General features: G+C 44.7%; 1 protein-coding gene across 1 annotated transcript in view; it reads left to right on the top strand.

Moving 5' to 3' along the window:
• COL27A1 (collagen type XXVII alpha 1 chain) overlaps positions 1 to 14,779 on the top strand; it is a 143,150-nt gene that overhangs the window by 17,914 nt on the left and 110,457 nt on the right. The window contains exons 4-5 of the mRNA XM_030461514.1: positions 5,171 to 5,224; positions 13,906 to 13,959. Coding sequence (XP_030317374.1) covers positions 5,171 to 5,224; positions 13,906 to 13,959 — 108 coding nt within the window. The remainder of the gene's footprint in view (positions 1 to 5,170; positions 5,225 to 13,905; positions 13,960 to 14,779) is intronic.

A 14,779-nucleotide genomic window follows, 5' to 3' on the forward strand; every position in this document is an offset into this window, starting at 1 on the left:
CAGAACTATCCCCAAAGGAAAATCTTCTTGCAGGCAAATGACTAAGCATCAGAAAGCTCTATTTGTGTAAAACAAAGCTCATTTTGAAGAGCAATAGTTGAAAGTGCGATCGAGATAAATGTGCTGCAAAGGATGTAGGGATGTGTTGTATAAATATATACAGGTATTTTTATAAATCTTTAAAAACAAAGTGAGTGATACAGTATGGGAGCCCTCTATTTTTTCACACCCTTTCAGACTTCTTTCCAAGGTCTGAGAGTGCCTGAGAGTCTGAAGTGCCTCATGCAGAGACTGTTCCTGAAATATGTCTCTAGAAAAGCTGCTTTCATCAAGCTGAAATACTAATATTTTGCTATGTATTGTGCTGCCACTCGACTTGGAATCCAATCATGGACAAGGGCTTTTCTGTGAGAGGTGTTTTACAGACCCAGAACAAACATCTGTGTCTATTGTGGAAGTTAAATTACAAGACTGGCTTCCCCCCAGCGTCTTGATTCCTGCCAGAATTATGAGGGCTTTTTCTTTTTAGGCTGGTTGAAACACAGATGTGTCCAAATTTAATATGATAAGCCTGCCTTGGAGAAGAAAGTTACCAAAGTCCTGGATCATTTTTCCTCAGCACTGCAGTTCTGTTGAGGCACTTGTACTTCAAGCCAGGTTTTCGTTTTGGTCCTGTCTCCTCTGTGCAGTGCCTGGCAAGGACAGTGAGGTGCAGGCTTGGCATATCTGTTGAAGATGGGGTCTTCTCCTCCTCTACTGTTCTCCAGAGCAGGGGATTTTTAATTCTAGCACTGTCCCCGTAGCTGCTCAGTCTCTCTGTGCTGGTGCTTTCCAGGTGTACAAGGTTAAATGGTGATTTGTGGCAGTGGCCTTGCATATGAAATATACCACATCCTCCTCCAGGAAGAAAACAAAACCTGCTCTCTGTCTGCAGGGGTAACTTCACTGCTCAGAACTTGATGCCAAGATGATGCCTGATGAGGAGAAACTTTTAATACGTTTTAACTTGGATTTTACCACGTGAGAAGGAAGAACTTTCTCTCCTCAGTGCAGTGTTGCAGAATGCCCATCTCTGAAGTGCAATCATTTTGGTGCCACTGATGCTGAGCAGGGAGGCAGCATGGGGCAGGCAGCAGCAATTGGAAAGGCTGTAAAATATAGATGTGTCAATTTATCAGTGTGCACTGGAACATGAGCTGAGTTTTGTCCTTGGTAATTGTCATCTGTTTCCTGCTAGACTGAGTATTTGTCCCTCAGGAAACAGCCACAAGAATACTGTGCTGTCTGAACAAGTTGGCTCAGTAGGCATTCAAAAGGAGCAGAGTCATTTCCCAAATCACCAGCACCTATCCCTGTACACTTGTGCTTTCCTTGAAGCCCCCTCCAGACAGGTTCAGCCTTGCTCAGAGTTGAGATCTGAAGGCACCCAGCTCCCCGGGGCATTGCTGCAGGCAGAGGAAGCAGAGTGAGGAGGGTGAGGCTGTGGGAGAGGCAGAGGTATGAACTGGCAGCAAGAGGAAATGGGGTGATTTCTCTTGTCCTCAGGGTCCCATGTATTTCCCTTTCAGACAACTTAGCTTAATTTTCCATATGCAATTTGAAGCTCAAAAAAGCTAAGGGAAAAAATCTCCTTTGCACCAGAAAGTTTCCCAGCAGCAGCTTAGAATAAATCCTGTAATAATTTGGTGGGATCAGTCATCTTTGCTAATGCTACCGTGGGAAACTGAAAAGGGTTAAATTTTTATGTGGCTGCCGTGAGCTGCTTCAAGGAACTGTTCAGGCTGGTTGACAATTCAGCTGTTTGGCTTGAGAAGAGAGAGGATCTGCTGCTACCACATTTCTCCTTGATCTCTTATTTTGCTTTCTGTGATAAAAGGGTGTGTGTGTTCTCTGCCATCAGTTTGCAGAGAGGAGGAGGCAAGAAGCCAGAGAAGAACCAAAGTGCTAGGAACAGTAGCTTGCTGCAGGAGGCTGCCAGCTTTGCTGGTCTCGTGGGGCATCCCTGCAGCAGGAGGACAGGAGCAGAGATGTCATCTCTCTGCTAGGACAAGGGAACCTTCCTGCCTCTCCTTTTGGAATTCCTAGGGGATGCTCCAGAGGGTATAATGGAAAGGTCTCCACACAGGGTCTGAGTGAGCACTTTTTAGCCATGGCTCAGGGTGGAGGTGGGGACTGCATGGACATTACCTCCTGGTACACTCAGCAGCTTGTTTCATGGTGGATCCTTGATAGAGGCCTCCTACTCTCCATGTCTCAGAGCCCTGCATTTCAAGTGGGAATGCATCCATCAGCTCTAAGTAGCTGGGCCCTGATCCAGTCTCACTCTTCCCTGGCTGTCTCTCCGGATGTGCATTTTTGTCCGTGTGTATTCCAACTCTTCTCTCCCCAGGCAAACCCTGTTGTCTGACGTGGGCCTCTTGTTTGAGAACTTGAGCTGGATGATGCAGAGGTCCATGTGTAGGGCAGAGGAGAAATGAGTCACTAGGAAGTCACAGGACATGTCCCATCCAACTCCCAAGGAACTCTGTGAGAAGCTAGAAAGTGGCCTTGCATGTTTGACAGCTACCTGTGCTCATCCACCAGTCCTCTTTGCCTTGGCTTGCTTGTAATTTGTATGTGGTCACACTCTTGGCTTATGCAGCTACCATAGAGGCTGGACACTCTTTTTACAGTCACCTTATTCCTATTTACCTTCATGAGAGGAAAAAGAAAAGTCTGAAGGAAAACCAGATTAAACCAAAGCAAAGTGATAGGGACTCCTGAATTATGTACTGCTCTTTCAGTATATAATAGGTGCTCTTCCAGCAAAATGCCTTTCCCTTAATTCCCCATTCCCACCCCAGTGCAGGCATTAGTTCTCTCATTTTCATGTTAGCTTCAGTTTATTCTGAACAGCCCACGTTTTTGGAGAAGGTTCTTACTGAAATGGCCAAGTACAACTGCAGCTGCTGTTGGGAGGAAGGTGGAAAAGGTCACCTCAGTTCTGGTACACATGGAACACAGTTCTCAGATAGCTGCATCTTCTTGTTTACTTCTTCTAGGGGTAAATAGGGATGGGTTTTAACAGAAAAGAGGTTAAAGACTTAAATGAATATTTGGTAAACTCTATTAACTGCTGTTGGGTAAGTTGCATCTGATTTGTGTTTTAATAGTGACCTTCCCAACTAAAAGGGCAAGGGGATTTTTTTAATAAAAGCTTGGATTCTGGAGCACAATTATACACGAGGCTTCAAAAAACCCTACAATCATGTGTCTATTTGCACAGCTGTATAATTGCATTATGCACGGGGCCATGGGCTGGCACAATGGCAGGTTAAAATGCTGTGTGTATTGCTAAAATGAGGGTCAGCTGTATCAATGCAGGTTGTTAATACAAGGACCAGTAATACTGTGTCAGCCAGCAATAAGCAGCTTGCAAAGAGGTCAGATGAAGTGTCCCAGGCCCTAGAGACTGGAAATCTCCAGGACAGGCAGCAGTGTTGGGTAGTAGCAAGAAGTGTCTAAGCGTGGGACATTAGCTATTGCATGCTGTGTAGGATCTTACATTTTTAGAACAATCCTTTTCTTGTCATCTTTACTAAAGATAAAAATAACTGGGAAAAAAAGTGATTCATCTTATGTCCTGACAAATTGCTAGCACAGGGAGACATACCCAGGGCTTTGCTTACTCCTTGCCCTTAACCTTTTTCTACTTTACCAAGTTTGTCTGTGTCTTTTTTAAAAGGTCTCTTTTATATTAATTAATTTTCTGCTTAGGTATGGGAGGACTGGTAGCATTAGGGGAATGTTTATTCATCACCTACATGGTTTAGACAGGTTTTCTCTATTCAAAATCTTCTCCAGAGTATGAGGTTTAAGGTGGGGATCTCCAAGGTTTGCTACTAAATCATGCACTTGGCAACACCTGAAAACTGCAAGAAGATGACAAACTTTCCACTCTTCCTCAGTGCTCTCAGTCTGCAGAGCCCGAGAAGCCTGGCAATCCTGCAGCAACAAGAGGGGCAGCCCTGCAACAGGCTGCAGTGGGGGTGTCTGTGTGTGTGAGGTCCTCCAGAGATGACCCAGAGGGAAGGGATTGAGGCTGTGCTGGGGCCAGGGTGCAGCTGCAGGGCTCGTGCTGCACCTGCTGCATGTGATGCATCCATCTTCCCCCCAGAGCTTTACCCCTGGGATCTGCTCTCCTGACCATCACGCAGTTGGAGATCCCAGGCTGCCTTCCAAATATCTTTCAGTCTGTTGCTCTGAATCTCTCTCTCTCTCTCCCCTAGATGCAATGAAAACTTGTCTTTTGTAACAAGCTACTAGAATATAAACCCTCTGAGAGATGCTTTTATTAACAGTTATTCTTTTCAGACATGTTTGGCTTGGGGGAAAAGAAGTTTTGAGGAGTTATTAAGAGCTGCAAATGGCTCTCCAGAAATCTGAATTCTCCAGGCCAGTGAAAAAAAAAGGAATAAATAAATGAATAAATTCAAAGGAGTTCAAACCTCACTGGTTAACTATTTTTTCCAAACCTGTTTCAGATCAGGGCACAGCTGGGTGCCTGATATCCCTGCTTTGTTCTCACCCTTTTCCAAGAACCTCTGTTACTCTGAGATACATGCCTTGACCTCTATATTACAGAGCTGTATGTAAGAATTTCCAGCTCTGACACCAATTTTATTACATTTTCTATCACTCTGCTCATATGAAGTGCTGGGATGTGATCATGTTGCAGCTCATGTAGGAATGTACAGTATCAAGAGCTACACAGCCTCAGCTGCTGTACATTACAACACACAACACTCCACCCTCGCCAAGGTGCTAACAGGTTTCTTCTGTTGGGTGCTACCACATAGCAGGAAACTGAAGCTGAGAGAGACAGTTGTTACAGCACATGTCCAGGAAACTGGAAGCATCAAACACAGCTGTGATCACAGGAATGCCATCCACAGCAGAGAGATGTGAATGCTCTGTCTCCACTCTGTAGAAATGGATGCTTCTGCAGATGTTCTCGTACTTGGTTTCTGTCCCTTTATGGTAATTGTCTAAGTTGAAGGGAAATTCTGGCCATAATGTTATAACTTGCCCTTTTCCCCAGGTTTTCTCCGAATGGTGGTCTCCCTGGAATACTGCCAGGAGCACCATCCTGTTACAGAACCATCATTAATACTTGTTTTTATTTTTCTAGGGTCCACCAGGCCTGCCAGGCTTACCAGGACCACCTGGCAAGAGAGGATCCCGAGTAAGTGGTTTAAAAATTTCTCTCTGTCTGTACTTATATGTGCCTGACCATCCCAAGGTCTGTTGTATGTTCCTGTGCCTGAGAAGTGATAGCTTTATGCTCCACTGTCAAGCTCTGGTCTTCTTCCTTTCTCTCATTCCTTGTTAAAGATTTTCAGGGGCCACACTAGTGGTTTGCAGCCTCCTGGGGCTGAGGTTTGGCATCAGCAAAGGCAAGGGATGAGTTTCCAAAGGGCTGTCAGAAGAAGGAGATCTGTCTATCCATTCCTTCTTGCAAACTTAGATTTGACTCTTGTTTGTTGTGTCTTTCTCCCCAGCTTCCCTAATTCCTTCCTTTGAGGTCCCTCATTGTCACTGTGCTTTCATCAGTGAGACCATGGTCTAGGACCAAGGACTAAACACCCAAGGATGAGCTTTTGTATTCCCCAGCTTGAGTCCTGCTCTCTGACTCCTTTTCAAGATCTGGAGTAAAATTTCTGAGCGGTTCTACAGAATCCATTACAAATTACTGAAAAGTTCCTCCTTACATTGAATTTTGATGTAGATCTTTGAACTCAGTGCTATGCTGAGGAAACATCTGGTGCTGAGTTGCTACAGCTAGCACTGAGGAAAGCTTTCTGCACTGGCCTAGCTGCAGAAGTAGTCTCCCAAAACTGGGCACTGTGCCTGACCTGGATGCTGTTGGCACTGTTTTCATGGTAGCAAGGTGCTGCCCCACAGCATATGGCCATAGAGCCCATTTCCTGAGCACTGACCTGATGTGGGTTGGGAATCAAAAGATGCAAATGTCTGAGGTTGGAAGGAGTGAATATTTGGATCTGTGATCCAGGCAGCATCCTGGCCTGGCAGCAGAGGGAGATTTCCTCAGACATACTTGGCTAAAACTCAACTCCATGTAATGTCTTTAAAGAACAACCAAGAGGCTAAGAGCTAAAAGTGTTCCCTAAGGACACTTGTTATTGCCCTGTGAGATCTTGCTGTAACCAGTAAAGATAAACTCAGGATCTTTCTGCAACAGTAAAATCCAAAAGATGTGCAGGAACTCCTACAACCTGGGCTGGAATACTGATTTGGGCCTTAAGTGTAAGGCATTTCATAGCATCACCATTTTAAGGACAGGACAATCTGTTCCACATTAGATATGTTATTTAAGGCAACATCAGCTCTACTGGCTGTACAACCCTGATGTCTTCTGTTAACAAATACCTGAGCATCAGCCACATCAGCAAATTGCCTGGAGGTTGCAGTGCTTACTGCACTCCCATTAAGGCTGAAAGTTTGTTCTTACCCCAGCCCATTACTCAAGAGAGGTGTTTGGTGTTACTTGCCATCCTGTGGTGTGCAATCTAGACTCCATATCTGGAGACCCCAGCTGCATCTCCTGCCTGCTGTGTGCATGGTGGAATTTCAATTCTGTATCAGAGTTCCTCTGCCAGCAAAAATTGACATTTTCTGAAGCAAAAAAGCATTGTGGAAGCTGTGCCATAACTTCACTTGTTATTCCTCAACTATAGAAAACTCCATTGTACATTTAAGATGATCTTCTAAAAGCCAAGAAGCAAGAGTATTTCTGAGTTCAGTCCCTGACAGAGGTGCTGAGAATCAGCCCAGGGAAGAGTTCCCAGTTAGGAAGTGTTCAGCACAGCTGAGCTTGGCTTGGCTCAAGCCTCTGCAAAGAGGCTGTGCTAATTTTGGGAGGGGGCAAAAGGGTCACCCTGTAAATGTCTGGCCTGGAGCACAGGAGACAGAACTGCTCTATTCATAAGTTGTTTTGACTTTGCAACATGTTTTTAGTATATTTTTTTCTTGTGCTTCTTCAGGGTTTACAGATTTCATTGCAAAGAAGAAGAGCTGCCAGAAACTGAGACAGGCTTAGGGGAATTCTTGCATCTTTTGCTTTTGTTGTGCATGAGCCACTTAAAAGTAATGTGCAGCACTAACAGGGCTATTGTTCTACCTCTGCCTAACCTGATCCTCAAACTAAACACCTGCACAGTTCTTAAACCAGTCCAGCCCATGGGTAACCCATGAGATGTCCCAGGGTTGGAGCTCCAGAGAGGAGGTGAATATTGCAACTTTGCTCTCTTCACTGCCAAGGGAAAGAAAGGATTTTTTTTCTCATCACCAATGCTGTTTATGGCCTAAAGCATGAGACATAATTGCCCTTTTTGAAGCCTGCATAATTTCTACATTATTAATTCTTTTACAGTTACTTGGCTCATGTGAAAATCTCGTTCACAGCATTTGACTTATGACCTTCTGTAGCTGCAAAGTCCCTCCAGTGGCTCTTTTGCTGAGGTAGCACAGTATTTCCACTCCTTAGAATTCTTTGTTGCCTCTCGTACTTCCCTTTCTCCCCCCATACTGCTCAGGGTAAATCAAAGATCTTGCTTTGAGGGTGAGACTGTGGTCAGTGAGAGTTTGAAATGAAAGCTGATCCCATGATTCTGTCTCCCTGTTTCCAGCAGCAGAATGTTGCTAGCCTTGCCTCTCCAGTCTGAATGTTGCTGTGCCATGTAAGCAGTGGCACCAGGTTCCCAATGACAAATGCCACTCTTTGTGAAAGAGCTCAGTATTCATGTGTCACCCAAGGTAGGGTAGCTAAGTGAACAGGGGCACTCTTCTTGAAAATGATGATTTCTCCATTTTTTAAAGCCAGTCCTCATTTTAAGAGCATGGAATTAATTTTGCACCCTTATCATTCAGGATCAGGAACTCACTGAGACAGATTCAGACTGTATGTGTGCTCTGCCCTCTGCAACTACAAAGGGAGAGATGTACAACAAATCAAAGCTGGGGGTTTCTTCTCCAAGGGGAAAGAGTAAAAATGTTTCAGTTCAGATGAATGGAAATGCTGGCTAAAAACTCTCAGGAGGGTTTACCTGTATAGATACAGAATGCAAACCTGTAAGTACTGGTCATGCACATTACAGGAATATTTCCTCTCTTTCTCTATCCAGCTAGGATTGTTTTCACCTTTTACATAGACATTACAGAATTTGAGGCCTAAGTAAAGATCTGTCTGCACCACTTCTCCTCAGATGAGTGTGCCACATGTCTTGGCAGTTGTCTGTGTAAGATCTGAGGTGCCTGGAAGGTTCTGAGGGATTTAGCAAAGAATGTTTTCCCCAGGTTTCTGTGATGGGAAAGCCCTTTGCTGGGCACATAGTGGGAGACCTTTTCCAGAGCTCTGTGTGTGTGGGGGTGGCACTTGGGTACACGCACACAGCAACCCTCACAGAGCAGTTCTGTGCAAGCAGTGAGTGGCACCTCATTTCTGCAGATGACCTTTTGCATTTCTTCAAACATCAAGGTTCTGTGGGGAGGCAGTGGCCGAGGTTGGGTTTTGCTGGCAGAGCTGTGCTAACAAGCTTTACAAGGAACTGTCAGCAGAGGACTCCCAGTGGAGCAGTAACTGCTTCACCATTGTAGTTTATTCCAACCTCACCCAGGACCTGATTAGCTTCACTCCCAGGCTGTCTGCATGAGGAGCTTTTGCCATCACATCGACTGCTGATCACAAATTGTGACTACTTGTAGGCCTCACTGGTATAATTAGACCAGCAAATTCCCCATGATTTAATAAGTCTGCAGAAAAGTACTGTGAGCCATGACACTTGGTCCTAAATGCTGCCTTCCAGATGTGTGCTGTGCAGACCTGTCCTGGTCTGGGCCAGGATAGAACTGATTTTCTTCTTGTAAATTTATGTTCAGCTGAGTCTCTTCTAAGTAGCTGCACTTGCTGGAATTAGCACCAAGTTTCTCAGTCAGTGTTGGCTTCTATGACTGATAACATTGGATGTTTATAACTATAGCTGCAGAATGGTCTGCAGAACCAAGACCACTGTTTGGTTCTGAGGAACACTCTACACTCCAGAAGGGGAAAGGGAGTGAAGGGGTCACACCTGCAAACCCTCCTTTAGGGAGAAGCAGAGCAGACATGTAACCAAAATTCACCAAAAGGGAGTACTGCATCCCATACGTGTCATATATCTGTTTGAGGGATCTCAAGTATCAAGCCCTTCTTTGCCATGGCCAGAATCCCAGGAGGATTCTGTCTGCCTGTCTGCATTTGGTCCTGATCCATCCATCTCAGGAAGATTCTGTCTGTTTGTCTGCATTTGGTCCTGATCCCTGCCCTCCTAAATCCGTGTGTTCCTGCCTCCAGCTCCTGTCTGCTGCTGACTCCAGCAGCCCAGTCTGGAACTTTTCCAGGGCTGCTCTGCAGCCTCAGTGGTGATGTGAGCATTATTGGGTGGAAAGGGGAGGAGGAATGTGATATAGCTTTTGTATATATTTGTATATTTAGTAATTTTTCTTTTTCATCACTACTGTTTGGTTAAAACTGTTTGGTTAAAGCTGTGTAGTTTAGTGTCCAACCTGTAAGTCTCTCTCCCTTATTCTCTCTCCTTTCTCTGTCAGGGAGAGGGATTAATACAGAGCATTTGTCATTGGTTTAATTGCTGGCCTGGTGTTAAACCCTGACAAGACCCTGGTTATGTGTCCCCTTCCTACATGAAGGAGACAGCAAGCTGACACGTGTCAGACATGAGTCCAGCTGCTGGCTTCAGTCCCAGGACAGTAAGGGAAGACCTATGGTCAGGCTTTCCAAAACACTTGGAAATAATACAGGAAGCCAGGTCCCACTGGAAGTCTCTGACAGGTGAGAAAACTCAGGTACAAGGCAAGGAATGTTTTACCTGTGTCCACACATAAAAATTCTGGCATGCTGCAATTGCTTTTGTTTCATTATAACCTCTGAAAAATGCAGGAGAAATCCAAATGGATGCATGAAGAAAATGTGTATTCACTCTCTGCTTTGGGATGCTTTTGCCATCTTCCTGTGAACCTTCACAGCTTGAAAGATTGCAGGGTCTCAGTGTAACACATCCCTGTTACATCTGAGCTGTAGCTGCAAAAAACCTCCCTTTCCTTCAAAATGCAGGGCTTCCCTCCTAAAACAAGCAGTAACTTAGGCAGCTGTAGAGGTTCCCTGGTATCCTCACACCATTAGGAAGATTTTCCAATTTCTGAAAAGAGGTGTTTGAAGAAACAGTTTGTTTGGCTCCACTTCAAATATTCAGCTCATTTTTCAGCAAGCCAGAGGTCAGAGTGGGATCTACAGGTCAGGAGCAGAAAAAGTTGCTTTGCACAGTGAAACCCCAAGACATAATGAGTTCTGAATGAGTGGTCATTCCTCTGACTGAAGCTTTCTAGCATTTAGCAGGAGTTTGGAGGATTTTTTTTTTTTTCTTCCCCTCCTTGTGAATGCTGGAGGGATGAGGGGGAGCTGTGCACAGTTACACTTTTGTTAAATTCTGTGGGCTGTGAAGCAGTTCACATAAAAGCACTTCTGTGAGCAGGGTGTCACCGAGATGAACTGCATGGAGCTGTGTGCTTCTCAAGTAGCATCATTCACTTAGAAGACATTCCAGGGAGATTACAAACCTTTGGGAACCCCCTTCCCCCTCATTTGGAGAACACATTCAAGGATTGTTCTTTTCTCCTGTGCCACTGAGCTTTGTGCTATCCCGTGGTCAAATTTTTCCATGGAATTTCTGGTGCGAGGCTTGGGAGAGCTCAGCTGCAAGTTTGCTTGGTGCTAGGTTGGGTTAGTTACAAGAGAGCCAAAGTGGGGGTGAGCAAGCAGGCACACCTGTAGTTAGTAAGATGTTGTGGAATTTTTTGATTCAGTGGTCTCAGCATTGTCCCCTCCTGTGTGTAGAAAAGAGGAGCAAGATTAACGAATTGATGATAAATATATTTAAAATACCAATTTCTAGATTGGAGTGGGAAACTGAATGAAATCCAGGTTAGCATGAGTGAAATATAGTTGTTAATGATAGGACTACAAAGGAATTAACTCTGGAGTTGCTTTTCTGTGAAGAGAGCTGTTTCTGGGAGCACTGCATGGGGTTGGGTAATTTTGCTGGGCACAGTGGAAGAGTAAAGAACATTGGACAGGGCTTGGTAATACAAGAGTATACAGTTTGGGGACATGATGACTGTTACTGGGGCTTGCAGACTGGTGCATGGATTAATTTGTAAGGCCACCCTGTCCAGATTTGGATTGCTAAGAGCTCCTGAGGCCAATGCTGTCCCCTACCTTTTGTTACTCAGCCCATCTTACTGTACCACACTGCATCTTCCTCCTCTGCCAAGAATGTGGGTGTAATCACAGACTCAGGACTAACCATGTTGGAACACATCAAGAGCAGTTATTTTTTTACCATTTTTAGGACTACTGCCAGACTACACCCTTTTTCTCTCCACAGTTAGGAGAGCAGTTTTACACATCTAGCAGAAGCCCCAGACTTGGTTACAGCAGTTTCCTGTGTACCAGACTGGACTTCCCCCTGTCACTTCATCAGCAGGATGTGGCCACTTCTCACTAGGATAAGACCACATTGGTCTTTGGGAACAGGATGGGTTTCTGACCTCCCTTTGCATGGATTACACACTATGAGCTCCCTGAATTCAGTGGCTAAGGCTCCATCTCATGTTAGAGCCTGTGTGTTTCATAACAATGTCTTGTCACTGAATATTGGGACTAGATTCTTTCTCCCTTCTTCCCTCTTTTTGGTTCAGGCTTTTTAGGATTGGGTTGCTGTGCTTTGGGGTAGCTTTGGAAGTGCCTGCACCAAGTTTTGCTGGATGTGTTGTTAGTCTCTTACCCAGGAGCTCTTGATTGGCAGATGAACTTATGTTCCAGGTTTCCTCCTGGAAACTATCATTTTCTGCTAGGTGTCACACATAATCTTGCTGTTTCCTCCAGTCTGACACAGTTTTAAGCCTGCCCAAGGCTATGGTAGAGCAGGATTTCAAGTTAACTGCACTGAGATGGGCTTTGAGCCAAGCTGCCTGACTCCAAAGCTGAATAACAGCTGAATTCCCTCCTCAAATCTAGCAAGCAGTCTGGATTTATAAACCCTACCTCGATTATTTCTTATGTGTAAGAGCTTTTTAGGAACTCATCTTTTATAGAGACTTTACTGTTCTGGTTTCTGTCACTTAATATTAATTTTCCTACATATTTGAGACTTGAAAGCCTTAGGTTGAAGTGCTTTTGCTGCTACAGACTTGCTGAAGGATGTTAAGCAGCACCTCAAGTCTCTGTTCAGTGTCCTACCCAATAAGGTGAACAAGATGATGCCATAGTTTGCTGGGAAGATGAATGTATTGAAGACTACTTAGTGCTTAGTTATTCTGGTCACAGCAGCTATCTGGGTTTTCAAATGACAAAGCTGATATTCCAACACCTCAATTTTAATTAAGGTTGTTTCAATCTCAAACTCACAGCCAGGCTAAACTAGCAGAGACTTTCAGAGTGAAAATTTGGAAGGACATTAAGAAAAGGACAACAGCTGTATTTGCTTGCAGGCTGAAAATTCAGAAGGAATTTAAGAATGGAACATTAAATTTATTGGGTTAAAAATGTCATTTGAAAAGTTCAGCCTTGGCCTTTTAATTGAACAGCCTCTTACAGTGTGTGTTGTGAAACAGCACTGAGTGTTCAACAACTGTCTGCACCACAAGATACAATAGCTAGATTTAAAAACAAGCCATTATTTTCTATTACAGTGTAGTAAAAATAAAAATGAATAGACATCAGCACACTGATGTTCTCTCAAAAGAGAGCAAGGGCAATGAATTTGGATGGCAGTCGCATGTTTAACTGCAGTGATTTTACTTGGAAATCAGACCCTGAAGATTTTGGCCCCACAAATGCTGAAGAGCTCCCTGGAAATGCTACAGCTTACCTTCAAACCAGAGGGGACATTAAAGTGATCCTCATGATGGTGCAAAGCTCCCACACAGTCTTGGCAGGACAGGAGCCCTTGGAATTGAATCTTCAGGTTGTTTCATCTCTCAGGAACGTGTTCAAGAGGACTTGGAATTGTTATTACTTCTGCCTGAAAGGTTAACAGATCTTCTGGGCTGTATACAATCCCAGGACAAACTATTCTTAGCTGCTTATTCCAGATAACTCCTTAAAGAGTCTTTGGAAAATATGCAGGGTTGTTTAAAATACGATGCAGAAGAAGATACTGCTGTGTGTGACCTGAGGTGGATACTCTGACACTGTCACTGGCTTTCAAGACCTATGCAAAAATACAGATTTCAATAATGTAAACAGGGACTTCTCTTTGCTCTCCCTGTTTTACTGGCCAGCCATCCATTCTCTCTTTAATTTCTAAATACAAAAATCTGGTTTCTAGGGAATTTAGTTAACCTGGAATGGCTGGACAATTTGACATTTCCCTTTAGTAATTAGTTTTGTTCTCTTCTGTTTTGGCCAAAAAAATTAACACTGCCACACTTCTGCTCCCCTCTACTGACCTGCAGCTCTTTCTCCTGGGGCTTCATGCAGACCTTTGACTCCCTTGACCCCAAAGTAGTTTCTGTTCCTGTTGTGGAATATCTGGTGTACCCAAATAATCTTGTCATGACACATCTTGTGGTGTCAGACACACAACACCTTCTGTAAAGGTAGGTGGGAACTGGCAGCCCCATTTCACCCCAAGGGTGAAGAACTCTCCCTGCCAGGGTGCAGGTTCTGGTGCTGTTCTGGTGTTCTGTGTCTGGGTACAGAACAGCCCCCAAGACGTTCTGCCCCTCCTGGAACTGATGCAGATGCTCACTGACTCCTTTTGACTGGTTTGTGGTTTTTATGTCTTTTAGGGTCCCCCAGGTCCCCATGGAAACCCTGGCTCACCTGGCCCCCCAGGCCTAAAAGTAAGTATTCATTGGGATGAGGAGCTCTCACCATCCTGTTTCAGATGGTCCAGTGTGGGAATTACAGACTTTCTGATCGTGCTCAGAATTATGAGTAGCTGGAGCCATTTCTCTTCTCCCCTCCTCCCTGCTCAGTCCCTCCAGCAGCACAGCCAAAGCCTTTTCCTGTGCTTGTCACAGACCCTGCCCGTGCCTCAGCTCTTGGTTCTCCCTATTTTCAAAGTCTGCATTATTAGGATCCTGCTTAGCTCTGCCTGTGCCAGGGAGCAAACTGCTGTGTTGAGGTGAGGGCAGTGGAACCCTCCCACTCTGGAGCCTCCCCAGGTCCAGATTTCTTTCATTTCTCTGTTCTGGATTTTGCAGCTTGCTCACCCACCTTTGGGTGCAGACAGCAGGGGAGGACTGGCAGCACTGAAATTTTATCCTTTGTGTCTCCTTCCCTTTCTGGAGTTTCTGGGAGCCCTGACCTCCATTAGTCCTCCCAAACTGGTCCCATTCTGCAGTGTCAAGAGCCTTGGCTTTGTGTTTTGTTTTTCTTTTTTTTTTTTCCTTTTGTCCTTTTCATCTGTACACACCTCACCCCCAGGAAGCTGGAGCTTGCAGGATCTGGAACTCTGCAAGGCTGGAGTTATGGTCCTCCTGCAGCTCCTCCTATTTTGTGATGCAAAAGATGTTTCAGGAAGATGTTTTATTTCCCAGCTTGTTCTTGAGTATAAGGATTTGTGTTACCTAAAGACTGTGAAGTTCCCGGGAATTTGTTTTTGGATTGTTTTGGTATCATTGTTTCCACAGAAATAGATTTATATTTTATAACACCTCT

Source organism: Calypte anna, chromosome 17, assembly GCF_003957555.1.
Source record: "Calypte anna isolate BGI_N300 chromosome 17, bCalAnn1_v1.p, whole genome shotgun sequence".
NCBI classification, from domain to species: Eukaryota; Metazoa; Chordata; class Aves; order Apodiformes; family Trochilidae; genus Calypte; species Calypte anna.